Source organism: Syzygium oleosum, unplaced genomic scaffold (genome assembly GCF_021117445.2).
Source record: "Syzygium oleosum isolate NSW1041296 unplaced genomic scaffold, Sole_v2.1 Sole_v2.11, whole genome shotgun sequence".
Classification (NCBI taxonomy): Eukaryota; Viridiplantae; Streptophyta; class Magnoliopsida; order Myrtales; family Myrtaceae; genus Syzygium; species Syzygium oleosum.
Window position 1 is genome coordinate 5,871,871 of NW_026607495.1, and position 27,414 is coordinate 5,899,284.

Consider the following 27,414-nt stretch of genomic DNA (forward strand, 5'->3'; position numbering starts at 1 on the left):
TGTGTGATAAATAAATCAACTTGCCCACTAACCGTTGATAACGACCCTTATCTACGGGATCACCATCCTTTTCTTGAAGACGAGTATTGACCTCAATAGGTGTATCAGAGGGACGACATCCTAATAACCCAACTTCTGTTAAAAGATCAAGGACATACTTTCTTTGGGATAGAAAGATACCTTTTGAAGATCTGGCAACTTCAATCCCAAGAAAGTATCGAAGCTTTCCAAGATCCTTAATTTCGAATTCTTGTCCAAGAAAATTCTTCAACCGGCTTATCTCATCAGTATCATTCCCTGTGACAATAATGTCGTCTACATAGACAATAAGAATAGTGACTTTAGCACCTGATTTCTCACAAACAAAGTATGATCAGCATTACTTTGTTTATACCCAACAAAGATCATAGCTTTCTGAAACCTACCAAACCAAGCTCGAGGTGATTGCTTTAAACCATAAAGTGCACGTTTCAACTTACACACTTTACCTTGAGTTTTGTCACAAGAAAAACCTGGAGGAATCTCCATATATACCTCCTCTTCTAACTCTCCATGAAGAAAGGCATTCTTCACATCTAACTGCTGAAGATCCCATCCCTGGTTTACAGCACACGAAAGTAACACTCGAACAGTATTCAACTTGGCAACAAGAGCAAAGGTTTCTTGATAGTCAATCCCATAAGTCTGAGTAAATCCCTTCGCCACCAACCGTGCTTTATATCTGTCCACAGTACCATCCATCTTCTGTTTGACTACAAACACCCACTTACATCCTACCGGTTGTTTCCCAGGAGGAAGAACAACAAGATCCCACGTGTCATTTTTCTTCAAAGCATGCATTTCCTCCACCATTGCTGTCTTCCACTTCTCATCTGCAAAAGCTTCTTGCCAATTCCGTGGAATAGAAACAGAAGATAGAGAAGATACAAAAGTACGATAAGAGCTGGACAAAGAGTCATATGAAACAACATTGGATATAGGGTGTTGAGTACAAGTTCTAATACCCTTTCGGAGTGCGATAGGAAGATCAGAAGGAGAAACTTCATCAGAAGGAGTAGTAGAATCCGGATCCGGAGATGATGACTGAATAGGCAATGTATCAGTGGTCTTAACCTGCGTGTTGGTAGTGGAATTTCTACGACGATATGTCTTCAATGTTTCCCCACTATCAATCCTACTTTGCTTAACAGGTGTGGTCTCCCCCTGAATCTCTGATATCTCCCCTTGAACTATTGCATTATTCTCTACTTGCGTTGCATCGTTCTCCTCTTGAGAAGGAGAAGAAGAACGATCAGAGACTATTGGAGGAGGAGGAGGAGAAGAGTAAGTAATATCCTTAGGAACATCTAGAATTGGCAACACCTCTACACTAGGACACTCCCCCTGAAGAGGTGGAGCGGAATAATAAGAAGTAGACTCATGAAAAATCACATCCATAGATATAATACTGCGCCTAGAAGGAGGATGATAACACTTATAACCCTTTTGAGTAGCTGAATACCCAAGAAATATGCAGTGGAGACCGCGGGGTTCCAACTTACTCTTAGAGGTAGTGTTACGAGCATAACAAACACAACCAAAAATTTTTGGAGGAAGAATAAAAGTTGATGATCCCTGTAAAACATCAATAGGTGTGCGAAAATCAAGAATTCTAGTCGGCATCCGATTGATTAAATAGGCAGCGGTTAAAATAGCATCACTCCAATACTGAGAGGGGACATGACGTGCAAACATAAGAGACCTGGCTACCTCTAACAAATGTCGGTTCTTTCTTTCGGCAACACCATTCTGTGCTGGGGTATCAACACAACTGGTCTGATGAATAATGCCATGATCAAAGAGATACCGTTGAAACTGACCTTCAGTATACTCAGTGCCATTGTCACTGCGAAGAATTTTCACAGTGGCGTTGAATTGAGTTTGAATCATTTTGTGAAAAATTTGAAAATAACGAAAAACGTCACTCTTATGCTTCAACAAATAAACCCAAGTTGCACGAGAATGACAATCGATAAAAGTAACAAACCATCGATGACCAGAAATAGAAGTACGTCGGGAAGGACCCCACAAATCAGTATGAATCACATGAAAAGGGAAACGACTTTTATTATTTGAAGATGAATATGTAGAACGAGTTTGTTTAGCAAAGACACAAGCTTCACAAAAAAACTCATCTTTATTACAAGCTGAAACGAGACTCGGGAAAACTTTTTCTAAAGTTCCTAAAGGGGGATGACCTAATCTGCAGTGCCACTGATAGAGATCTGTCAATGCTAAATTAACTTGATGGGGCGTAGTAGACGACATAGAAGTAGAAACCCCACTACCCTCGAGCAGATAAAGACCACCATCCAATCTACCATATCCAATCTCCTTCTCCGTTACCAGATCCTGGAAAATACAGTAAGAAGGGAAAAAAGTTACTTTACAATTTAAGTCTCGAGTCAAACTACTAATAGAAACGAGATTAGTAGAGAATGATGGAATATGTAAAACTGAAGACAAGGGAAGAGTGGAGGAACAATTGATAGACCCTTTTCCAGCGATGGAAGAGAGGGTTCCATCAGCTACACGAATTTTGTCTCTACCGGAAGTAGGGGTATATTGATGAAAGAGACTAGAAGAACCTGTCATATGATCTGTAGCCCCTGTATCAATGATCCATGGGCTGGAAACAACAGATGTATTAAACCCCCCAAAGAAGATACCTGAAGTGGCTAGATTTGAAGCAAAATGGGAAGACGAATTGGCAACTGTGGAGGAAGCAGCAGTAGTAGAAGCTTTCAGTAGATGTCGAAATGCCTGAAGTTCTTCTTGGGATAAACCGATATCAGTAGTAGGTGTAGCAGTAACAGTTTCAGTATGGTTTGCTTTGTTTTTTGTCTTTCTCTGTGCCTTTTTTTCCTCAAAATCTGCAGGTTTGCCATGTAACTTCCAGCAAGTAGCCTTAGTATGATAAGGCCTATGACAATATTCACACTTCACAACTTCCTTAGGGGTATCATTAAATCGAGAGAACGAACCAGAGTTAGTAATAGTGCCAGCACTAATTTGTAGAGCAGATCGATCAATAGTAGAGGACTGGAGCATTGCTGTCCTACGGCTTTCTTCTGAGTGAACTAGGGCATAAGACTGTTCCAGAGTGGGGAATGGAGACCGGCTAACGACTTGAACACGTATCTGATCATATTCAACATTCAATCCTGCCAAGAAATCATAAACTCTGAACTTGTCCACATGGTTCTTGTAGGCAGCAATGTCTGTAGCATTAGTTGGTTGATAATCGGTATAATGATCTAGCTCTTGCCATAAACTCTGAAGCTCAGCATAATATTGAGATCTAGTCATCTCCTTCTGAGAAGTGTCATGAACCCTTTTTCGAAGTTCATACACCTGTGCATCATTCCCGATTTGACCATAAGTATTCCTAGCAGCTGACCAAATTTGCGCCGCAGAATCAAGAAGCAAATATCCTTTTGCAATATGTGGCTGGATCGAGTTAAGCAAAAAAGACATTACCAAAGAGTCATTCGAGATCCACTTGTCTTGAGTAGCACCCGATGTTTCCGGCTTCACAGAAGTGCCGTTGATATGACCTGTAAGCCCACGGCCGGCAATGGTCAAGAATACAGATCGAGACCATATCAAATAATTTGTGCCATCGAGCTTCACAGAGATTGCAGCGAAAGTAATATAATCTGTACGGCCATCTCCTGTAGGTGGAGGGTTCTCAATTGAACCGTCAGACATTGTGTCACTGGTAGTAGGCTAAAAATATCCTCCAAAAAATCAGAAAGATCAGATCAAGGGAAGAAAAAAATCGATTTTTCAAGATTTTGAAAACTTGAAAAAAATCGATAATTCTAATTTATCCCAAAGAATCTGAAAAAATATGGTGGTCCACGAACTGCAGTGCTTTGGTCTCCACACACGAGAATTGTAGGCCAGCGGCAAGGCAGAAACAATTCCAGACAAGAAGATCCAAAAAATCGCAGAAGTTGAACCACCTATTGCGGACTGCAAAGAAGTTTTAGTTATGTCATAGAGGTGAAGTTTAGGGCAGACACTAGATTCAAAGAATCACCTCATTAGTGCTGCCCTACACTGTGAAAGAGAGCAAAGAAGAAGATGAAAAGGAACTGCGGTGGGAGAGAATGAAGGCGTGAAGAGAGGAAAAAGAAAGGTTGCGCAGAGGAGAGATTAGGGTTAGGGTTTCAGTTCAGATCTGGCTCTGATACCATGTTGAGAGGAAAAACTGAACTGAATGCTTGGTTAGGTCTATGTGACCCCAAGCTATCTATTTATAATAAAGCCAAAAAGGCCAAAATTACAATATTACCCTTATTGCTGCAATATATAAAATAATAAAGGAAATAGACAAATATGCCCCTATTAGCCAAGTACTCTCAACAGAAACAATGCAGAGAGTCAGAGAATTACTGCAATTTGGAGGATTTGGGGACACCGAATATTTGCAAAGGACACTTGCAAAGGAATTTCAACAAATGGAACACAGGTATTAGCAAAAGAATTAGAAATCTGAAATGTCATAGAATCTTGTTCGTGTATAGAAGTTCTTACTCGAATGTGTTGTTTTTTTTTTTTTTTTTTTTTTTTGGTGACCTAGGGAACCCCCGCACGACCGACAGCCGGGAGGTAAACCCTGGGGGCGACACGTGCTAGCCACCACACACGTGCACCGGTTAAGTCACCCTGCGGCACCCGGGATTCGAACACTCAACCTTTTGCGAGAAGAAGAGTGCGCGCTCCAGCAGCGCCACCCAGGCGGGTGGTATTACTTGAATGTGTTGTTTATTGCTTTTTCATTGTAAATTCTTCATATTAATGCTATATCTACTTTTTCATTCATAAATGTTCTTACACATGTTTCCTCAGTGGGAAAAATATGAACTATGGAATAAATCATTGCTGTTATCTGTTGTTAGGAGTAATTGCTTCTCACCCCACCCAACCCTCCCCCCCACCCCCATCCCTCTTCAAGCCTGGTACTCATTGCTGGTATGTGTACCAAATGTGAAATTCTAGATCTCTTTGTATGCATAACAGGAGTTTGAGGATAATTACCTAGGTTGTTTTACTCAACTCATCCATTATTTGAGCTGAAATATTCATTTCTTATTTGGCTGATTCAGGACTTGTGTTGATGGGGTTTGTCTGTAGATATTTCTATCCGCATGCCTATTACCATAAAGTTTTACCTATATTTGTCATTTCCTTGCCTGAGTAGCCAGAATCTTGAGACCATAACGAGTGGAGAGAAAGAGAAAGAAAAGGAAACCTTTGGGGGTTAGGGGTTGTATTCTGGACATTGTCCTCAACAATAGTTTTTCACTTACCCTCTGTCTAATAATCTGGTCTTTCGCATTTGATCTTAGGTTGATTACTTGACAATGTACATGGAAACTTTAGTTGGGTGATCTTATCAGATTGGCCTTTCTGTTTAGCTTATGATCCTTGTGTATGGAAATACCGTATCTCATGTTTCCTGATTAGGAACTAATTTGATCATTACAGTTTCAAGGAAGCTGCCCAGATGCCTTTTTCTACTATTTCAAAAAAGATACTTTGTATGAATTTGCTGCCGCTATTCCCACTTGCATCAGTTTCAACATCCACCAGATACATTCCCATTTCACTGTCCTTCTATGAGGTGTATACCTTTAATCTTAAACTACAAATTTTATCCAGAGATCCACATGTGCAGGGTAATACTGCTTTTTCATGCTAATCATTTCTCTGTATGACTCTGCAGGATGACTCTGAATTTACTTCATCTAATCAAACCCATGAAATTGGGTTTACAGATTATATTTCCTTCCAAATACCTGATGACTCTTTTGTAGATGTAACGAACTGTTTAGCAGTAGTGAGGGGACTTTCGAATGATTCAACCAATGTGAAGCAGGGAAGACCTTTGGAAGCGATCTTGTTGTGCATCCCTCCTGATTACTGTTGTGTGGATTTGGCTCTATATAAGGTAAAAGCTTGGTATCTTATATTTTAAAGCCCAAATTTGTAAATTTGGCTAATATATTCTGTTGGAAACAGGAACATCAAATTGTTATGTTGCTAAATAAGATGAATGATACTCGTGAAAACTTGGGAGATGCCTGGATGACGATCTTGCAGGCCTGTGACCTTCTTTTTGTACATATTGCTGGTACCACTTGTGCAAATAACTGGGAGTTGTACCAATTGAAGGTAACTCATGGATCTGGAGCTTGCATATTAATTTCTTAGTCATGATATCCTGAGTTCTATTTTTCCGGATCATGTCAATTCACTACCTAAGACATTGATGGCAAAACGGAAATTACTAGGATATTCTTCTTTTATGTTGACTCCTGGTCTTTTCAGAGTTTTAAGAAGTGGCTCTGGTTGGACCGGGAACCACACCTGTCCAGTCTGGTTCCCCAGCAGAAATAGTATTGGTCGAGAGGTGGTGCGTTGACCCTATTCAACCGATAACCAGGTGTACCTGTCAACTGGTACCCAGCGAACCTGTCAACTAGTTTGGACCAGTTCTGGGCCTCCAAAAAATTTAAAGGAATAATGTTGGAGTTGGGTTGGGGTGTGGAATTCCAACCTCTTGTTACTAACAAAAGTGCCAACCATTTACTCCGGTGTCTGCTCGCTTCAATTTGTGGTGGATAATTTATTTATTGACCGTATTGGCCTAATTTACTAGAAAATTGAGTGACGTTGTTAAGAACCTAAATCCTGTCTTTTGTGCTCAAGCGGTTCTGCTGACTCACTGGGATTCTTTTGTTCACTTGCCGATTCACTAGGCTTCTTTTGTTCTGAACGTGTGTAATCTAATATATTCAGAGTATTCTATCAGATGACTTCACATGTAATCGGTTCAATCAGTTGAACTGGTAGATCACGGCTCTACCAGTTTGACCGGTTGAACCACTGGTCTGGTTTTTAAAAATGTTTGTTTTTTTTTATTGTTCCTATTTATGATTTATCTGCTCTCCTCATCAGCACAAGTAGCAGCAGCTTAGTTTTTCCTCCTGTGTATAAAGCATATACATGCCATTTCATGCTTGCAAATTCAAAGGATGTTTTTCTGCCTTACTGTAACTGCAAGAGTTCCAACATACATTGACAGTTGGAGCCTTGTACTTGTATCTATGTTAAGAAATGTGCATTTGATGGCCCTAATGGGTTAGTAGTGCTATTTTTGCTTCTATTTTGTGACGACATTTTTACTGCTTTTATTATTCTCACTTCTGAAACACTAACCCAGTGAAACTACGCATCTAGGACTCTATCTTACACCTAGACATGGAGAATGAGAAGATTCGCAGCATTCCCCATGCTGTAGTTCCTCCCTTGTCAGTTAGTGGTAAGAATTTTTTGACACTGTCATACTATCGAGCTAAAAATCAATTCATTGCGGATGCCATCAATAGTATAGTTCTGAAGATTTTTTCTTTTGAGTTTCTTACCATGTCCATTAGCAGTTTTGGATGTTTGGAAACTTATTGTTGCCCATACTCTTTTCTTTGTGTATCAATGTTTGATAAACTTGCCAGTGTCAGTTACAAATTTATCTTGTTGGTTGTGTGGTGGAACTGAATTAGTCCTGCCCATGCTTTTTACCAAATTTCCACTTAGAACCTACTCTTTAGTTTAAATGTGACTGGCGTAGGTAAATTGTGCCTTTTTAATGGACCACTTATGCAAAAGTATGCTCCAAAGAATAATATGTTTTCAGTTGAAGAAGTAATATACTAAAGTATTAGGTTTCCTCCTAATTTTAAATCAATTGAGAGGACAAAGTGCGAAAAGGATGAATATATAGTGGCCAGACAAATACTACAAGAATAATCTTCTTACGATACATTGCAATCTGGGTTACTGACTGAGAACTGTTATGTGCATGTTCATGATGACTAATACTATCATGTTATCTAGTATAGCAAGATAATGTAGAGCATTTATAGTTTTCATGCATACCATAGCGTCTTTAGGCATGGAAGGTTTGCTTCCCGCCTGTGTTTCAGCATAATGCAAGTGTTGTACTTTTACTTTTACCCAACAAAGGTCTAATCATCACGTTAGTTATGGCCATATATTCAAGGAACACCGGACTGATATCAAGTTGATGTCTTTTTGGCAACAGCAAGTAGAGGTGTGGCTTGTGTTTTGGCTGCAAGAAAGCGGGCCCTGGTCTACATACTGGACGAGGATGAAGATGAAATCTCTGATTCAGAATGACCGTCCGTTCAAGAATTTGTGGTGGTTATGCTCATGTTGCTCCTGTGGGTGGACCTCTACTCGAAGCTGCAGACATCGGTGTGAGAAGCAATGCATGTGGGCTTTTGTGACCGAAGCTTTTCGGCTCCGCCCTTCTCGGAGAGCCTTAACTTATACCTGCCATGTGCCTTTTCTGCTAGGTGGGCATTTGTCGAAGAGAAAATTGGAGTAAAAGGTGACTATTTATCTATTGAGTTAGACCCATGGTTTCTATCTGGTGGTAATTGTCTTCATGGTATTGCTGCAAGCTTTGAGACCCATTCGATAGTGCCAAGCTTATGCTTCGTCTGTATATGTTTATAACTTTCATATATAAGACAACCAAATGCTTGGTTTGGATTATTTATGCTTTGGGTTGAATGGTTCGCTTGGTCTAATCGACCGACGAACTTTGCATTTGAATGTTTGAATTCTCTCACCTAATATTTGACTTGCTTCTCCACGTCACCATTAAGTGATGCATCCAATCTGATGCACGAAATACCTTCTTGTGTGGAAGGGCTTCCCTCCGGGATCAATATAATCAACATGACTAGCCGCTAGATATATAGTTTCAAGGTGGCTTTATAGAACATTGACCATATTCCGGTCTCAGAGATTTGGAATCCGCAAATGAACGGTAGGTTCAGGATTTTGAGATTATGCCTACAATATCTTCAATGGACTTGCGTTTTCTTAACAAAGAGTATTACGTAGCCAGTAAATTTAATGATGTGTAAACATACAAGAATGTTGAATTGTTTAAATAGTTCAGGAAGGAAAGGAACTGCGGAATGACATACTAAAGATAAAAGATCTAGGTACTCAATCTTATATTAGAAGGATAAAATTCCAGTGCAAATCCAATATTAAATCGAACTAACCCTGAGCTGCTTTGCATAAAAGCTCGTTGTATAGAAATTTAAGTTAAAAATTTTGAGGACGGGGAAAACTAAAAGAGAAGGCCAGGAAAACCAAGGGAACTTAGCATCGTAATGTAACTGCGCATGCGTTCCGGAAAATAGCTGCATTGCCACTGGATAGCAGCAGCCGGCAAGACTTATTACATGGGACTCCATGGATGCGGTCGCAATCCTAATGCATAATAAGCGCAGAATCCAGGTAACCTATTTGAATGATGTAACCTTGCATTCCTTACATGTGATATATCAGAGAACTTTTCTGAAGAAAGATGTCAAAAGAACTGTAGTGGAGAGACGCTTTCTGATGAAAAAATTAGTCGCTTAAGAAGGCGTTTGACAAAGTTGTTCTTCATACAGGTGAAGAATATCATCAATGAAATATTACCATCATTTAACAAAGAAATTGCCATCACTTCTATCAGGAACAAATGGAGAATCATCTTCCCCAAAGCGAGTAAGAACTATGAACAAGCCCGGACTGCCATCGGTGGTTCGTCTAACTCCACAAGTCTGACACCTCTCTTCCTGATGAACCCCCACTGCAACACTGCCTTTATCTTGAGCCAGCCAATAACACCTCTGCTGGTACCGCTAGTTGATGGGGTCTTAGAGGACCTGTCATTATATGATGGGCTATCAGCCAACCATTCCTCCACCATGCCTGAATCAATTGATTGGAAATCTTCCATCACGTGATCGCCTTCAGGAAGAACATCGTCATATCCTGAATAGTCCATTTGGCTCGAAGAATCGTTCGTTTGGCTACACCTGGCATTCTGAAAATTGATACCATGGGACCGTGTTGGCGATCCGGCAGTAGTACTACCATGATCTCCCAGGGGAATCAGTACATTCAAGCGGTCCGCAGACATGGGCCGATGTGCAGCTAGACGAAAATTTTCATCAACTGAAATCTCCATGGAGTTTCCAGAATTGGTATTTTGTGACTGAACTGGCAATGTTGAAGCCGTTGCACCATTGAGTCCTGGAGAAAGAACTAATACGTTAATGTGATTCGTGAAAATAGGCTGACGTGAGCACAGGTCTACAAGCTTATAAAAATTCTTGCAATGATTGGTTATGAACTTTTACTGTTCTTATATCACGGAAAGTGCTACTAGTTATCTTTTTTCCCTTACCCGGCACGTCTCTTCAGTTTTTCTTGCCCCTGATCTTTGTAATCTTTACGTGCTTCATTTGACAATGCCCTTTCTAAAACGATTCCAGTCACCATTTGATAAAAGTGCACATATAAACACGTTGCCGTGTGCTCATTGCATCTATTCATATCTACCTAGCGATAGCAATATCTTGTCAACATCCACTAAGCATCACCTAAGTGAACGTGTTCATGAGTATCTGCCCTCCCCCTCCCCCAATCCCCCACTCAAAAAAGGCACATGTTACCAACTAATTTTTTCGTTGCTTTTCGAATGCTTGGACAGATCACATCCATACATATATACATATATCGGCCAAATGGATAGTGTAAGGGTCATTTTGCAACAATCACAGCTGGACAAACAATAGTCTTCATGTTAAGTGGAACCCAAAATCATAAGGATCTGGAACACGATGCTTTTATTTATTTAAGCTCAACAATCAAGTGGAAAGTCCTATTTTCATCGTTATTTCACGGGCCAAATCCTCGTATGTGCTTATAGGTAGAGATAGCTTTGTGCTTTAGAGCATGTACCTTCAGCAGTGAAGCCTGCATTTGTCAGAGGAGCTTCTGGACCAACTGGAGCTGGCAAGATTGGTGGAGCCAAATAACGTTGAACTGGGGTGGGATTTTCAAATTGTCCTACCAAGACTTGAGATGGAATATAGCTTGAGCTTTCCTTCTGCATTGAACCAGAAAAGGTCTCACCATTGAACTCACTGACATCAGTCAAGTTATCCAAGGCCATTTTCACGATTGTATCTCCACGTTCCTGAAAGAAAAACACAGTATATTGCTCAAGCTGGACCAATGGAAGTATTTATCTCCACTATTGAAGGTACACGCTCTGACTTCAAGAAACAATTTCTTTTTCCAGCAAGTTTTGTTGCATTCCAATGGATGAACTTGTATTCAGAGTGAAAGTACGCAAGTGCAGCACAGAGAAAGAAGCTCAATTCACTTTATGCCTATCGCCGCCCATTTTTCCACCACATAAAGGTCAGGTGCTTGAAAGATGTAATGGAGAGTGCAATCAAGGCAGGGGTCCTCAGGGTAAAGATGCAAAGTTGATTGAGAAAGGACCAGTGAAGAAATAAAACACGCATCAACGTGTATTGTGCAAGTAATTAGGATCTTCATAGTTTTAGACTTGAAAAATCATAGCTGCAGCGTGAATGTGTTAATTGTCATGGATGACAGCGAATCAACTGCTGAAAATGCTCTCTACAGAAGGCCAATTAGATTTACAAGGTCACCATCCTCAACTTTGCATTGCAAAGAGCGAAAGCTCAAAATCACCACCATCGAGATTTTCTTTTTGTTCTCTCCACAGGCACTTCATATCACTTTTACTGACAAATAAAAAAACAAAGCATCTAGATGTCCAACCAACTCAAAATCACCACCATCTAGATTTTCTTTTTGTTCTCTCCACAGGCACTTCATATCACTTTTACTGACAAATAAAAAAACAAAGCATCTAGATGTCCAACCAACTCCCCGTTTCAAGTTTCCATATCTCCGATCAATTCTAACACCTATTAAGCCGCACAGCTACGAGTAAACATCACATTACTGACTACATAGATAATATGGGACATATTATATGTACTCAACATGATGGTGTGTAGTGTATGGACTGGCTTGACAAAACTCAGTTGGAACTTCATATCTACTTACCTTGTCTTGGACAGAAAGCCAATCAGTAGCCAAATATACCCCGTCTTTGATTAGACCAATCAGTTGACAATCAGTGTTGAATACAGCACCATGCTTCCTCATGCCATCAGAATAGTACAAATAAAGTTTCCGATCTATTTTGCAAGTCCTTGCATGATCTACAAGGATATCCCAGTTCTTCGGTATGATGCTCTTTCCAAGAATCTAAGATGAATGAACACACAAGACTTACAATCTCTGTAGTCAATCAAACCCTGATTGAGAATCATTGACCAAGTGCTCACCTCTCTCAGTTTCTTAGAGTTCGTATACAGTTGCAGCAGAAAGTCCTCCACTTTCTTTATTCCGGCTTCACTTAGTTTTTGGTGAAATTTCCCATCTTTGGCAATCTTCTTCAACCTCCAGATCTCATCGTCAGATGCAGGTGGATAATGTTTCTTGTATGCTGTAAAATGAAGAGAACATTTATAGTAAGGTCTAGGTCACTACAAGATTGATAAGTAGAAGCAAACTTCTAATGGGCATGCAAACTCTCTCCTAAAACCGATCCACATGTCAACATTTGATAATTACAAGGCAGCCGATGGTCTCTTATTTATCAGAATTTTTGTTCAAGATGTAACAGTCGGTAAGAAATGACGCTCTCAATTAAAATATTGAAGACTATGGATGTCCCAAACAATGAAGGACCTACATTCTCCTCTATGTTCCTTGACAGGGAAGGCATCTGTTTTTGCTTCTCGGATTCGTGTGTTCCCACAGTAACCCGAGGCCACCTTAAGCCCTATCCTGAAAGATTTACTCCTATTCCAGCTGGAATTGTCGGTAAACATGAGTTCTCCCAGCTCCCCAATGCCTTCCTTGAGCGTCACTAGGAGATCTCCAGTCAAAAGTGGCCTCTTTCCTTCACGTTGTTTAACTATGTGGTTCTCAAACTCTTCTTGGGTCCAGTTATCCTCATCGTCTTTGTTGAAGTCACCTTCAAGCACGACGACGTCCAACTTAATAGAGGATTCCGGGCCTGTTGTAACGACATCCCCTGTACTCACATCAATCAAGGTAACGTAAATGTGAGCTCTCCCATCTCCTTCTAGTTTCATTCCAGTAAATAGAGGAAGTGACAGTTTGGTTCGAAGCTGAAGCCGCAACTTTCTCGCATCATTCTTTGCTGTGGATTTAGTATTAACCCTGCATTCTCTCCGGAAAACAATTATCAGAAATAGGAACAAATATGGAAACAAAAATTGGAAAAGCAACAACAAAGAGAGACAAACTATTTAACATCTCACTTGGACAGGTCTTACTGCCAAGGAAACTACATGGATAAATAGACCAATTGTCTCAATTGTTTAATGATGCAAATTTTAAAAAAAATGAAGTCGAATAAAATAAAATGCTCCACTGCTCGCAAGCTACAAAAATTATGTTCTAAATTGAGCATTGACACTTTGACGCACGACCGAGTCATTGTCACCTGACACTTACTGTTAGAAAGTCCAACTCAATCCAAAAGCTTAAGCTAGAATTTTGACCACGCACATTTGTGAAAGGGATAGCATTGCCTTGGATACCATGTTAGAAAGTCCAACCCAAAAGCTTAAACTGATAGGTGGAGAGAGACCACATGAATATAAATAGCGTTTAGGACCCGTCGTCAAGCGACGTGGGATAATATTTCGATACATACTGAGCTCGGACTGCCTGCTTTGGGATGGTAGTGTTAGGTCGGACCATTATTCCCCAAAACACCAACAATGCATGACCGGTCAACACTGCACAGAAAGCCTTTCTCAACGGCATCACGAGGGAAGTGCATTCATACCTTGCAAGGTGGGATGAGTGAATGTTTGCTAGCTCCAATGGTTGGTTCTGCTGAAAACCATCAACAGCAGAATTGCCAAAGTTGGAGACATAATAAAAATGAAGCTGAAGGGATATGACTGAGACAAAGTGGTAATTTTATATACTCTGTTTATCTCACCAGTTTCTGAACAGCATGCTCTATTATTGTTGAGAGCATCCGTTGCACTTTTTCTTCAAGAGCATAACCAGAGCAACTACACCATGTAAATTATACCATGAACAACTGTTGTCTAGAGGGCTTATTCACAACAAATAGACAAATATCCATATGTAACATATTAGTTACTAGTACAAATGAATGTTAGACCTAATTACAGTATAAAAACATAGATACTAGACTCAAAAAAAGTCAACATGAAGCTGGAATACGTATTCACAAGTACATTTATAAAAGAAGCCAGTAAAGTTAATTAGCCGCTATCTACAAATGCAGTCTTTTCGGTGATTAACAAAAACAAAAATGTATCTGCAGGTATTCCACTTTGCCTAACAGAATCGTGGATTGATGGCAAATGAGAATCTGATGATATTATTATTTGGCGAGACAATACACATGGAAATTCTACTAGAGGAATCAATTGATGCAGATAAGATACTGCCAACAAACCAAAGAAACATATTCACCATTGACATTCTGCCGAGTGAGATTTAGCTCGCTCCAGCTCTTCCCTGACCTGTCCAGCAAAAAGCAATAGCGAAGAATTACATTGCAAGAATCATCTGTCATGTAGTCATTGCATTCAAGTTTCACATAACAGGTATCTTCATTGTCCTCCTTCTACATGCAAATTGATATTGACCACATTCCCAAGATTCAAGGCAACGGTTATGTCCAGGGCACTTCATTGAAAATTTGTATCCTTTTGTGATCCATACTGTCTGAAACAACATGAAAAGCCTAAAGCTAGTTCTTAGTGCAATTGCTTCACATGAAAAGCCTAGAACATTCAGTAGGTCATTTATACCACTCAAACAATAATTCTCTATACATCGCACAGCAATTTCTCATGCGGATTACTATCCAGAAACTGACCGGAAGTCAAAAATGCATCTAACCGCCTCTACTCGAAGAGATCAGGAATTGAAATATAATAAGGACTGTATTTTCCATGTCCTAGTTGGTTACTTTACTCATCTTACCACACTCCGCACATCCTCCTTTGTCAAACAGCGACACGGCATGATATTTGTCTCGGACCCGTTCCATGCTTGACTGCATGAACATCAGCACAAAAGTACAAGCAAGATAAGATATTTTAGACGACAGGATAGCAAAGTAATCCGGTAATGATAACAGCTCACTTGCTAGGAAAATGATTCTAACAGTGCAGCTCGAATAAGGAGGAAGTACCGCGATTGGCCAATGCGAAATCACAAAACAGATTCGAGACGACTACATTGGAGGTCTTTAATACTTCGCATTAAAGCAACAGCACACACCCACAAACAAAAAACTGAACGAAAGCGATTTAGAACAGCAGTCGCGAGGCTAAAGCTTATCGATGTCATGCTTCAACGCGGGCTTTCACCGTATCTCACATTTCAAGAATCTTCAACACAAGAACCCCCTTCATTGAATCTCCCTCAAGTGAAGCTAAAACTAACGCACGATCATCAAACGCTGAATCAAGCATTGAAACATCAAGAAGGAAGAGGGAGCTTACTCGGTTGGAGGGAAGCACGGCCTCTTGGGTTGACTTGGTTGACCTGAAGAAGAGGAAGGCAGAGCTCTCTTTTGCATCGACATGGTTTCCCTCTTCTTATGTGGAGCTTAACAAGAATTCAGAACGTGTCTGGCTACTGAAAAACTGCAGCAGAGAGAGAGAGAGAATCAGACAGTGAAACAGTTTACCAACGAACTCGAACTCTTCTTGTAATAATTGGAGGGCGTCTCTTTTTGTGTATGTCCGTAGCACGTAATTTTCCGCGAAATGTGAGACTTCGTGTACGTTTCCGCGAAACGTTGCCGGTTTAGAGTTTCTTTTTTTTTTTCTTGTTTTTTCTTTTTAGTTTCTCCGATTTTTGCAATTTGCCCCCGTATTTTTACGAAATTGCAGCATGTACTTTTTTTTAATCTTCTTTTTTCTACCTTTAGCCTATCAAATAGTTAAGCTATTTTTGCATTCGGCGCGAGTTTGAGGCAAATCTATTCTACCCGATCTTTTATCAACGGGAACTTGGTCGAATATTTGTTAGAGGGATAAGTATACTAGAAATTCTAAAAATTATCCCGAAAATGTAATTGAGTCCTGAAACTTTTAAAATGTGCAATTAAGTCCTAAAATTTGTTAAATTGATGCATTCAAGTCCTTTCGTTAACTCCGTTAATTTGTGTAACGAAAGATATTGATGCGGCATTTTTTATTATTTTCTCTCATCTTCGTGACATTTTTTATTAATTTTTCATCAAATCTTACTTAAATTAGATTGAAAAAAATTAAAAAAATGCTAAATTTTATTAAAAAGTAAGAGCCCGAGCTCCAAAAAAAAAGAAAAAGAGCCACAGGCCGTCGCTGGTGGGCCGCCGCCGATGCCTATCATCGGAAAAAATTTGCGTTGTGATCATGTATTCCCTCCAAAAGATCCTGATCATCTTTCGACAGTGCCTTCTTCCTCAACATAACGAAGGAGGACATATGCAGTCTGATAGTTGTCAACTGAAGATGTTGTCCCTCCATGAAGTGCCACATTTCTTTCCTTCCGGATGATGAAATAAATTGCTGCACCAGCCTGTAAGACCCAAACAAATTCAGCCTGCCTCGGCAACCTCCGCCGGCCCTCCTCGGCATTGGTGACCCACCAGTGAGGGAGTTTTTTTTTTTATTTAAAAAATTTACCCTTTTTAATAATTTTAAAATCTAATTTAAGTTAGATTTGGAGAATAAACTAATAAAGAATGACACGTAAGCATTTTCCCCGATGAAGTTAATAGAAGGACTTGACTGCTGTAATTCGACAAGTTTTAACATTTGATTGCATTTTTCGAAAGTATTAAAACTCAATTGCAATTTCGTGATAAGTTTTAGAGCTTCTAGTACACTTATTCATATTTGTAATAATTTACATTGACAAAAAGAAATTCCACCAATCACTTCTAATCATACGCTATTATAAGCTCGAACTCCGACCTTGGCTTTTTGTTGTATGTGGTCAATTTTATTTATAATAATGAAAAAATGAAAAACTAAATAATAATAATAATAATAAAACAAAGAATGCGTGTGGGATTAGTACAAGGTCGGGGAGCAAAACTAAGCGAGTTAGGCGGGGTTTATTATGTCAACGCCAAAGGCTGCTTGGCTTTCTGCTGTTACGTGGCCCATCTTGGAGTTCAAGCTTTATCCTCTGACGCGTTCCCGCAGTACGGTGACGTTTGATAGCTGACGCGAAAAATATTTCAATAAAGTCCCTAAATTTATTAAAAAAATTGAAATTCTGCTCATCATCCAATAGAAGATGTGCTTAAAAGGACTATTACTAGCAATTTTTTGCTCGGAGGAATTCCTTCTATTATAATCACTCTTGGTACCTTAATATTTTATTTATTTTTTGTTCCTTTTATTAAAAGAGAAAATAATGAATTTTTCCTTTTCGATAATATAAGTTTGTTAATACACTCTCGACCCACATAAACAAACAAGGGCAATTTCAAGCGGCTAAACAAGGGAGGCTATTCGACCCAAAAAAAAGGGATATATTGAGTAGAAATCGTAAAACTCGTCACGAAAGTGCAATTAAATCCTAAAACTTGCAAAAAGTACAATGAAGTCCTAAAACTTGTCAAATCTATTCAATTGAGTCCTAAAATTAGCACCGTCCAATTTGGCTAAAGGAAAATGCTGACGTGACTTTTTTATTATTTTTTCTCTCCTCCGTGGTGATGATGTGAATTTTATTATTATTTTAATACTAATTTTATTTAAATAAAAATTTAAAAATATGCTAAAACTATAAATAAATAAAAAAGGAGGAGGAGGATAGGTGGGGAGGGAGGGCTTGTCCTCCTCGTCGCCCCACCATCGCCGGTAGGGGCTCATAGGCCCTCACCCACGTAAGAGAGAGAAAATATTAAAATAAGTCACATTAATGCCAAGTCAGTATTTTCCGTTAGTAAGTTTGACGGTGTTAACTTTAGGACTCGATTTAATCAATTTGACAAGTTTTAGGACTTGATCGCACTTTTTGCGAGTTTTAGAATTCAATTGCACTTTCGTGATAAATTTTAGGACTTTTAATGAACATGTCCCAAAAAAAATCAAGGGAGGCCAAAGTTAAAGCTGGATAAAATCTAGAGTTTAGGCTATTATGCATGTTATTTCTTTAATATTTTGTAAGTCATCTTCTTTTCTTTGGTCGACTTTTCAAGGTTCACTATTTTTGGACCACTACAAAAAAACTGGATTTTTGCCACGAAAATTTGCGACGAAAAAATTTTCGTTGCAAATTTGCGACAAATTTTCCAACGAAAAGTAAAATTCGTTGGAAAATTAAAATTCGTTGGAAAATTCGTTGGAAATTTCCAACGAATTTTCCAACGAATTTTAATTTTCCGGGCAATTATTTTAGTGTGTACATATAACCCCCCCGCATCAGGTCCTTGGAGATCAGGCAGCGGTACTCCTCGGGGCAGGCCAGCGTCCGGAGCGAGAAGGACGACCTCCTCCGCGCCCTCAGCTCCCGCAGCGCGAGCAGGGCATCCCTGGCCTGGTCGATGGCCTCGGCGCCGCACTCCTCGTCGTCGGCGATGATCCTGACCAGCCTCTGCAGCTCCTTCTTCACCTCGGTGGCCCTCGCCGCCCTCGCCGCCGGATCGGCGTCGAACACCCCGGTCTTCGCCATCGCCGGCAGCGCTTCCCGCTGATCGGAACGGCCGGAACGCGCGCCTAGAGGGCGGGAACGGGTACGGGAACGGGACCGGCGGGCATCATCCTCGGGGCAACTTCTCCGGCGCCACCGTCCGGGCTCCTCCTTCCTTCCTCCCTCCCTTCCTCCTCCTTCTTCCTCTTCCTCTTCTTCAGTGAAATCCTGCGGGACGGAGAGGAGGAGAGAAGGAGAACCACCGCACAGCACAGCACTCTCTCTCTCTCTCTCTCTCTCCCTCGCCATGGCCGGCGAGGCCGCCACCCATCCCGCCTCACCGCCACCGTCCAACCGACCTGATCTCTCTCTTCCTTTCTCGGCTGCGTGAGCTACTTGGAACCGCCGCTCGCCGGTCCGCGGGCCTCGCCGGCCATGGCGAGGGCCGAGCTCGCCATGGCCGGCGAGGGCCATTTTTCGGCCAAAATTTTTTTTTTTGAAATTGAAATTTTTCGACCAAAAAACAAAAATTCGATGGAAAAAAACTTTCCACAATTTTTCGATCAAAAAAAAATTTGTAATTTCCAACGAAAAAAATTCTTCGGAAAAAAAAATTCGTTTCCAACGAATTTAGCCACGAGTTTTCCAACGAAATTTCCAACGAAAAAATTTTCGTCGCAAATTTCCAACGAAAATTGAAATTTTTCGTCGGAAAATTTTCCAACGACCTATTACCAACGAATTTTTTTTCGTTGGAAAATTTGTTGGAAATTCGTTTTCCAACGAATTTTCCAGAATTTTTCGTTGGAAATTTCGTCGGAAAAAATCAGTTTTTTTGTAGTGGACACCTACCGTCGCACTCCGAATCCAAACCTAGAATTTAGGGAATGGCCGGCCGTTCCTTATAAAATAATGGACGAAGCCTTCAATCAATAATAGCCCTTATACGAAAATGATAATTTAATAAAACCTTTCACCGAATGAATATAATAACAAAGTTCAGAATGTCGTGAATTGATCAAAACGAGAGTTTCGTGAAATCCCATTTACTAGCCCTTACTTGATTAATCAAAATTAGAGTCCGACCTCATTCAGATTGCTCTCTACGTGACTTGGTTATGTTTCCTTATTCACGACCCGAAATGGTATTAAAAGGGGTGAGCAAAACTGTGGATTGGGAAAGTGACAATCACCACTTCAATGAAATCGAGCAACGAATAATGCAAATTTTGTATCAATTATGTGGCACATCACATTAGCATAAGTATCACATTTAAACCACATATAATGTAATGTCATACTTTATACGTCATCGAAATATCTCAGCATACAGATACCAAATCGGTTGCTTATGTCGAAACATATGACCACACTTCATTAGGTGACGCCGCCTAGAAACTACACCCCTGTAATTAAGCCCTAGAAATCATATCGGTTGTAGTTAAGCCCCAAAATAGAACTGATCGGCAAACATATCTCATCTCTTAATACATATGTCAACCATGTGCATCAATCCAATATCGATATAGATGATATCCAATGTGCTAATAAATGATTTGAAATAATTCACCCATATGATCATTTTCGATGTATATCCAAAATAACACCAACTTGAAAATCTATCAAATACCGGATCCAATATCATAACAAAATAATTTTACCTTTTAGTAATAATGCGATGCAAGTTGCAGCTATAACATCCTGAATTTCGACCCATTTCTGGGATCCGACGAAGTGGATATTATTTCTCATTTGATTTTAGTACGTCTCACCTGGAGCTGGCCCCTCGCGGGATACTGACCAATGGGCAAGGCTAACTAGGAAAACGATACATGGACAGGGGACCCGATCGCAAATCGGGCGCCGATTCCGAGAAACGGCAGGGAAGTATTTTGGACCAGCGTGGACCGATTCTAGGAAGGTGACGGATTTGGTTTGACCAACGACGTACGATCGGATCATGGGTGATTCCGCTCGACCGAGAATGCGCGTGGCAAATAAATCCCGAACCTGAACCGAACGATCGTGACCCCTGGAATAATCAATAATTCCTTGCGTTCTCCCGGTAATCGAAACCGTCATGACTCGAGTGACCCTAGGTTGATACGCGTAACCCCTAAATAGCCACCCGTCAGTGAGAGGCTCTAAAATTCTGTATTGAGCAATTTTGATCGCCAAATTCGACCCGAACTTCGATGTCGAAATTCTATGGGTGTTTGCGACTATTTTGCGAGGTCGACGTCATTTTTGAGTGGCCACACACATTTGGGGTCGGTATGATCGAAAAATGGAATTTCGACTCGGGACCGGAAAATTACCGTTTTGCCCCTGGACCCTGTACTGGGTATTCCGAATTTTGGATAATTTTGGGCAATAATTGAGGATTAAAATAAGTGAATAAGGAATTGGAATTATTGAATTACCCATTTGCCCCTCAATTATTGGATTGGGCTAATTATGGACCGTTAGATCAAGGGCAAAATGGTCCGAGGGCTAGGATCACGACACGTGGCACACCTTTTTGACCCATAAGACCCCTTTGACCACTCTCTCTCCTTCCATTTTCCTCCCCCATCAGCCGTGCACTCCCCCTCCCCCGCCACTTCTCCTTCATTTTCCTTTCCTTCTTCTCCTTCATTTTCTTCTTTGTTTGGCCGTGAGAGGCCCTCGCCGGAGGAGCTCCGCCGCGCCACCGTACCACCTCGCCACCACCAGCCGTCTCATCTCTCTTTCTTCCCTTTCCTCAGCCGTGTGAGCAGCCCCCACCGTGGATCGCCGTCTGCAAGCCGCTGTCGTTTGTGCCGCCGTGGAGGCTGTCCGTCGCCGCTGCTTACGCCGCCATGGAATCGGCTCAGCCCACCCATTTTCCCCACTTGTTCAGCCTTGTAATCCAAGTGAGTAGAAACCTTAACCCTTAATTAGGCTTGTGTGCACTTTGGACAAGTTTAGGGGTTATTAGGGTATTTCAGGGGTTAATTAGTGTGGGCTGATTTGGGGCTGAAGTTATGGTGACTTTAATGGCCTAAGGTGATGATTTAGGGATGGTTTAAAGGCTGTGGATAATTGGATTAGTGGTTTGTTGAGCTTGGTTTGCTTGGTGATGCATATTTGTTGATTTCTGGTACGGTTACTGTTGCATTGTCGGATTTTGTTATTTTTGGTGTGACCTATGTAGGCAGAATTTGAAGAAGTGTTCTTCATGAAAGTTGTTTCCAACATCTTTAAGTATAACATATTTTAATTTGGGAATTTTTGGAAATCATTTGATGCCATTCGGAAGTCCATCTTTGGACCGAAATAAAACTGCCCGATTTACTATTTACCCGACCTTCGGGTCTATTCGAATTTTTATAAATTTTTCCAGGACTAGTTTAAAAATACTTCCTTCACAAAAATTGTTGGATACATTTTTTGCTATAACATATCAAAATTTCAAGGTTTTCCAAAATGATTTGGGTACCGAATGAGTTGTATTTTGATGGCCTGAGGGGCAGTCCGAGCGAACCGGATTTCATCTGACTTTGAGTGTCAAAACAAGGTGTTTACGGTTAGAACTGGGTTTCTAGTTCTTCATAAAAAATGTTCATCGAGATGTTTTGTACAACATATCCAAATTTCAGAATTTTTAGAATTGATTTACTATTTATTTCAAATGGATTTCGACCACTGTGTAACTGCCCAGTTTGGACCCGCTTTTGTTCACTCTCGGTTTTTATCTCTCTCGGACTGATTGGTGGCTGTCCACATTGAGGCGTGACCGGATTTAAAATCGACAATGTGAGTATAACCTTCTAAACCCGGTCTAGGACAGTGTACATTTTTAGACGGACCCGGTTTAGTTTATTAGTGGTACGATTTGAGGAGAATTGATATTGATAGTTTGAGGCTGAGGTGAGATCGCGATTAATTTGATGGATTATTGTGGCGATCTAGTGGCAAATTGGAGGTCGATAATAGGGTGAATAGTGGCCGTCCCCAATAATGGATATTTGGATTGGTGTCATTAAACTGGAGATTTATTGGCTGAATTGCCGGGTATGCCCGGGTTGACTGGCTTATTGATTGTCGTGCTCAATTGTTTAATGCCATGCTGCCTGATTGCGTGTTCGAGCAATGCGGTGTGTGATTGGCCAATCATTGATGTGAATGTTATTGCCCAAGTGCGTGAATTATGTTTTGGGCCACATGGTACTAGTTAGCCAAGTGCGCATGTTATGCGAATAAGTATGGACAATTGATTGGCTGTTTGAGCATGTTGATTTGGCATGTTTGTTGAAATGCCGTGTTGAAATTGAATGCTCATGTTGCATTGTACGACATTGCATGGCCACGCATTATGTATGCCGAGAATGGGGCATGAGATGAGATTGTGCGAGAATGCGTGCCTGACATGAGCATGTGATCACCTAATTACGCGATGCGTTTTACGCTGGGTTCATATAAAAATTGGTAGTATGCCGTGTGATCACTTAAGGCCTTCGGGTCGTGGCCTTCGGGTCGTGCCGTCCTCATGCACTTTAAAGCAGGACGATGCTCGGTTTGTCCGGAAGACGGCGTTGGTCCGTAAGGAGATCGGTGTTGCGCCTCATGCACTTTGAAGCAGGCTAAAGACACTGGGTCGGATGCGCTTTGGCGTGGGCCGCGGAGTGTTGTGAGCCTTCGGGCCGTGGCCTTCGGGTCGGAAAATTGTGGGCCTTCGGGTTGTGGCCTTCGGGCCGGTTTATAAACTGCAAAATGAGCCGTGTGCCAGAGTGCATGATTTGAGAAAATTCATAAGCATGGCAAATGTGTGCCAGAGTATGTGGTTAATGTGCATGCCGGTGATTCGTGTGTGAGACAAGCACTTTGAAGCATGAGCATGCGTATGGCGTACGTGTGACCGGTGTGTCGCTTATGTGCCGTAATTTATATAAAATGCCTAACCTGCAGGGTCAGTTGTATGATCGATCTGGGCCCGAGGGCCTAGGTTTGTTGTTGTGTTGATTTACTTGTCGGGAGGTACATGTTAGCCTAGTTTCGGTTTAGGAGGCCTACTCACTGAGATTCGTCTCATAGTTATTTAAACCCCGTTTTTCAGACTCCTGATAGTGGTTGCCTAGTGTACACGATCCATGTGAGAATCCGGAGCCCATAGAGCAGGAACTCGAGCAGGTTGGCGAGGTCGAGCAGATGGATTTGGAGGATGAGATAATCGAGGCTGAGTCCGAGTCATCAGGATCTGATCCCGATTAAGTTTCCTAGGATCAGTCTTAGCCTCCCTTAGGTCGGGCCAGTAACCCTTTGATTGTAGCCCCACCTTAGACTGCCCCCTTGGCCACTTAGGGATTTTGCTAGTAGTGGCCGTCGACCCATTTTTGTTTGGTGATTTGTGTTGGTGTATAGTGGACATTGTATATGTTTTGAAGTTCAATGCAAGTCTTGATTATTAGGCTTTTAATTGTTCGTCGTTCCTGCTACCCTTAGTCATGTATTGTTTTGTACGACTGTTTTAATTATTGCTTCCACATGTGCCTTATGCTATGTTTTGGGAGATGGGTCGGCGACGTGTCCTGGGACGTCACATCAAGATTGACCAGTATGTGGGATGATCGCGCTTCTAGGGGTTCGGGGCGTGACATCCCCGTTTGATTTTGTATCAGAGCACGGACAGCTCGATCCAATTAGGTCGAAGCTTGGAGTGATAAGGAGTGATGACCTTGGGTAGACTGTAGGGTGACCTCGTGTGCTAAATGTACCTCTTGACTGTCTGTGTCTTGGTTGTTTGGTGTGATTTGACCCGTGAAATGTAGGTGCGGCAGGATCTGAGGTAGGTACGTGTACCTCTTTGATGGAGGTCTTGTGTTGTTTGTGCTAGGCCGCATGCTGGTTGCTTGACTGTGTTGTGATATCTGCCTAGGACCTTAGACCGGTTAGATTGGTTTAAGTCTCTAATCCCTTAGGTGGTTATAGCAGGTAGGTGATCAGTGAGATTGCAAGGATGACAAAATGAGGGGTAAGGAAGTCCAAGAGCAGTTGAGTGATATAGGCCATGAGACCGAAACCTAAGATTAGAGGTTGTGACTCAAGCCCTATAAAAAAAGGGGAATATATGGGCAGGCAAGCTCAGGAAGGGAGCGTCGTTATTGCCCAGGCTGCTGAGGTTGCAGTGATTACTACTATGACTGGAAATAATGCCAGTAGGGTTAAGCTTACATAGTGGCCAATAGGCGAGTGCATCAACTGGTGGAATAATCTCTCGAGTGGAACTTTCTTAAGTTCAATAGTAAGGGTGACCCAAGGCTGCACCGAGATTGATAGCGAAAGTTGAGAAAGCCTTTGACATTTTGGGGTACAACGAGGCTGAGAAAGTAATATTGGCTGTGTATTAACCGTAGATGGACGCAAAGAATGAGTGGAAGACCACCAGGGATAGGATATCCCGATGAGTACAGTCCAAACTTGGGCCATGTTTATTGAGAAATTCTATGGCGAAAAATATTTCCCGGAAAATGCTCAAGAAAGGGGACTGACGGAGTTTATGTGTTTTCGCCGAGGGCAGATGATTGTGGAACGATATGAAATGGAGTCCACTTGGCTGGTTGAGAATCCACAGGACAAGGTTCGGAAATTCTAAGACGGACTGAAGTCGGATCTCCGAAGCCTAATGATCTCACGGAACATCAGGGATGATGGGGAAGTGTATGAATGAGCTCAAGTAATAGAGCGAGATCAGTTGGAAAGTGCAACTACTTCTGGATAGTGATTTGCTCAAATTAAGGATAACCGCCGCTTCGGAAAGAAGAAGATGGCGGGGAAACAAGCGATTCATCCCACCGGTTAGGAAGGATAGTAGAAAGCCGAACCATTAACCGAATCGTTTTGATGATCTACAGTAAAGGTGGAAACTTGGAGAATTTGTTCGATCAGTTGGGACTAAGCTTAGAGCGCTTGCACCCACGCTTGGTATAACGAATCCCTTTTCGAATGATAAGGTGTTGATGTCGTTGGGGCGTCATAACTATGAGATAGTGACAGGGAGTAGAGAAAAGAGTATCGACCTGACAATGTTGGTCAGTTACAATTTTGATTTGAAAATTGGAATGGATTGACTAATAAGACGGAAAGCCATTATGGATTGCAACTATAGGACGATCCAGTTCAACCCGGTTGGATGTCTTAGGTTTGATCTTCAGGAAAGTCGAGGAAGAATCTCAATTCCTTGAATGCCCTCGCTTGAGGTGACTAGATATCCGATAATAGTTGCAAAGGATACGGGGTGAATGTGGTTGACCCGACTATGACGAAATTAAAGTTGAAAGAATAAATGAGGTGTGTAACCTTCCGAGGTCCTTCCTTAGAAACTGCCGGGTTATCACTAGAACGGGAAGTGGAATCGTGAAAGAATTGGCCCCAGAGTGGAACTGATTTCGAGGAGATAGTATTGAATGTCCCTGTTGGAAATTAAAGGAATTGAAAGTCCAGATGTAAGGACTCATGGGTAAAATTTTATTCGCCCTAGTGTGCCCCCGTGGGTAATTCCTGTATTATGTATGAGGAAAACGGACGGGACATCGAGATGGTATGTAAACTACTGGCAGTTGAAGCAGTCAATGGTAAATAGTAAGTACCTACTGCCGAGGATCGATGATCTATCTGATCAATTGTAAGGACCTCAGTGTTCTCCGAGATTGAACTACGGACTTGATGTCACCAATGGAGACTTCGAAAGGAAAATGTTCCTAAGATTGTGTTACGGACTGGAATTTTCAGTTAAGGATATGAAAGGGAGATATAATTACGACGGTTTAACAAACGAGGTATGGGTACTACGCATTCATAGTAATGCCCATTGGTCTAAGAAATGCCTCGCTGCTTCTGTTGACCTAATGAACCAAGTGTTCCAAGAATTATGTGATTAGTTCGTAACGGTCTTCGTTGATGATGTATTGGGAGACTCGAGGAGCCTGGGAACAAGAAGCAAGTCTGACTGAGGTGTTGCGAACCTTGAGAGAACACGCACTCCATGCCCAGTATGGCAAGTGCAAATTTTGGCTCAATGGAACAATATTCTCTGGACATATAATCTAGGGGAAATGGAATTTCAGTGAACCCAACTAAGGTTGAGGTGATGACTAAGTGGCCAAGATTGATGCCAATAACGGAGGTTGGTAGTGTCTTAGATTTGGCTGACGATTATCGACGTTTTGTGGAAGATTCACGTCGATAGTCGTGCTATGGGCACGACTGATTGAGAAGGAAATCCGTTTGAATGGAATGATCATTGTGAACGGAGTTCCCAAGAGCTGAAGCGTAGGCTGATAATTGCCCTGGTATTGAATATTCAACCTGAACTAGGAGGATTCGAGGTCTATAGTGACGCTTCATTAAGAAGACTTAGGTGTATGTTGATGCAACACGGTAGAGTAGCAAATTATGCGTCGTGCTAGTTGAGGTCACGTGAATAGAATTACCCGACACATGACGGAAAATTGACTACAACACCCTGTATCGCCATGGAAAGACCGGATGAGTAACCGATACGCTAAGTCGTGAGTCGATTGGAGCATATAGGGTGATCGAGGAATGAACCTTGTTGGGAAGGCTCAGGGACTCGGAAGTTAAATTTGAGGTGAACTGGATGTGGAATCTGTTGACCACCTTGAGGATTAGTTGGAAATCCAGGCCCAGAACAAGGAATGGCATTATGTGGATCACGAGATACGAAGAGTCATTGAGGTGGATGCC

At 41.4% G+C, this 27,414-nt stretch overlaps 2 protein-coding genes and 1 long non-coding RNA gene across 3 annotated transcripts in view; 1 reads left to right on the top strand and 2 right to left on the bottom strand.

Moving 5' to 3' along the window:
• LOC115693481 (anaphase-promoting complex subunit 4) overlaps positions 1–8,632 on the top strand; it is a 35,762-nt gene extending 27,130 nt beyond the window's left edge. Inside the window, 7 exon segments of the mRNA XM_056315947.1 lie at positions 4,397–4,516; positions 5,536–5,671; positions 5,774–5,998; positions 6,070–6,222; positions 7,291–7,372; positions 8,153–8,229; positions 8,231–8,632. Coding sequence (XP_056171922.1) covers positions 4,397–4,516; positions 5,536–5,671; positions 5,774–5,998; positions 6,070–6,222; positions 7,291–7,372; positions 8,153–8,229; positions 8,231–8,458 — 1,021 coding nt within the window. The 3' untranslated portion in view covers positions 8,459–8,632.
• LOC130139282 (uncharacterized) lies at positions 2,080–3,649 on the bottom strand. The gene is made up of 2 exons (XR_008817526.1): positions 3,520–3,649; positions 2,080–2,391 (listed from the first exon to the last, which is right to left on the bottom strand). It is a non-coding gene; the product is annotated as an uncharacterized LOC130139282 (long non-coding RNA).
• An 831-nt stretch (positions 8,633–9,463) lies between the features above and the next one.
• LOC115693482 (calmodulin-binding protein 60 D-like) lies at positions 9,464–15,842 on the bottom strand. The gene is made up of 10 exons (XM_030620501.2): positions 15,558–15,842; positions 15,034–15,106; positions 14,518–14,567; positions 14,012–14,087; positions 13,853–13,902; positions 12,725–13,218; positions 12,315–12,475; positions 12,031–12,234; positions 10,885–11,122; positions 9,464–10,173 (listed from the first exon to the last, which is right to left on the bottom strand). Exons 1-10 carry the CDS (start codon positions 15,638–15,640, stop codon positions 9,650–9,652), a joined length of 1,953 nt encoding a protein of 650 aa, XP_030476361.1. The 5' UTR covers positions 15,641–15,842; the 3' UTR covers positions 9,464–9,649.
• Positions 15,843–27,414: the final 11,572 nt, after the last annotated feature.

Excerpts from the sequence above, each read along its gene's own strand:
- LOC115693482 (XM_030620501.2), bottom strand. The coding sequence starts at position 15,640 with ATGTCGATGCAAAAGAGAGCTCTGCCTTCCTCTTCTTCAGGTCAACCA. Across the intron at positions 14,568-15,033 it reads AGGAGGATGTGCGGAGTGTG|GTCAGGGAAGAGCTGGAGCG; the intron begins GTAAGATGAGTA and ends TTTGCTGGACAG. Across the intron at positions 14,088-14,517 it reads CACTCGGCAGAATGTCAATG|TTGCTCTGGTTATGCTCTTG; the intron begins GTGAATATGTTT and ends TACATGGTGTAG.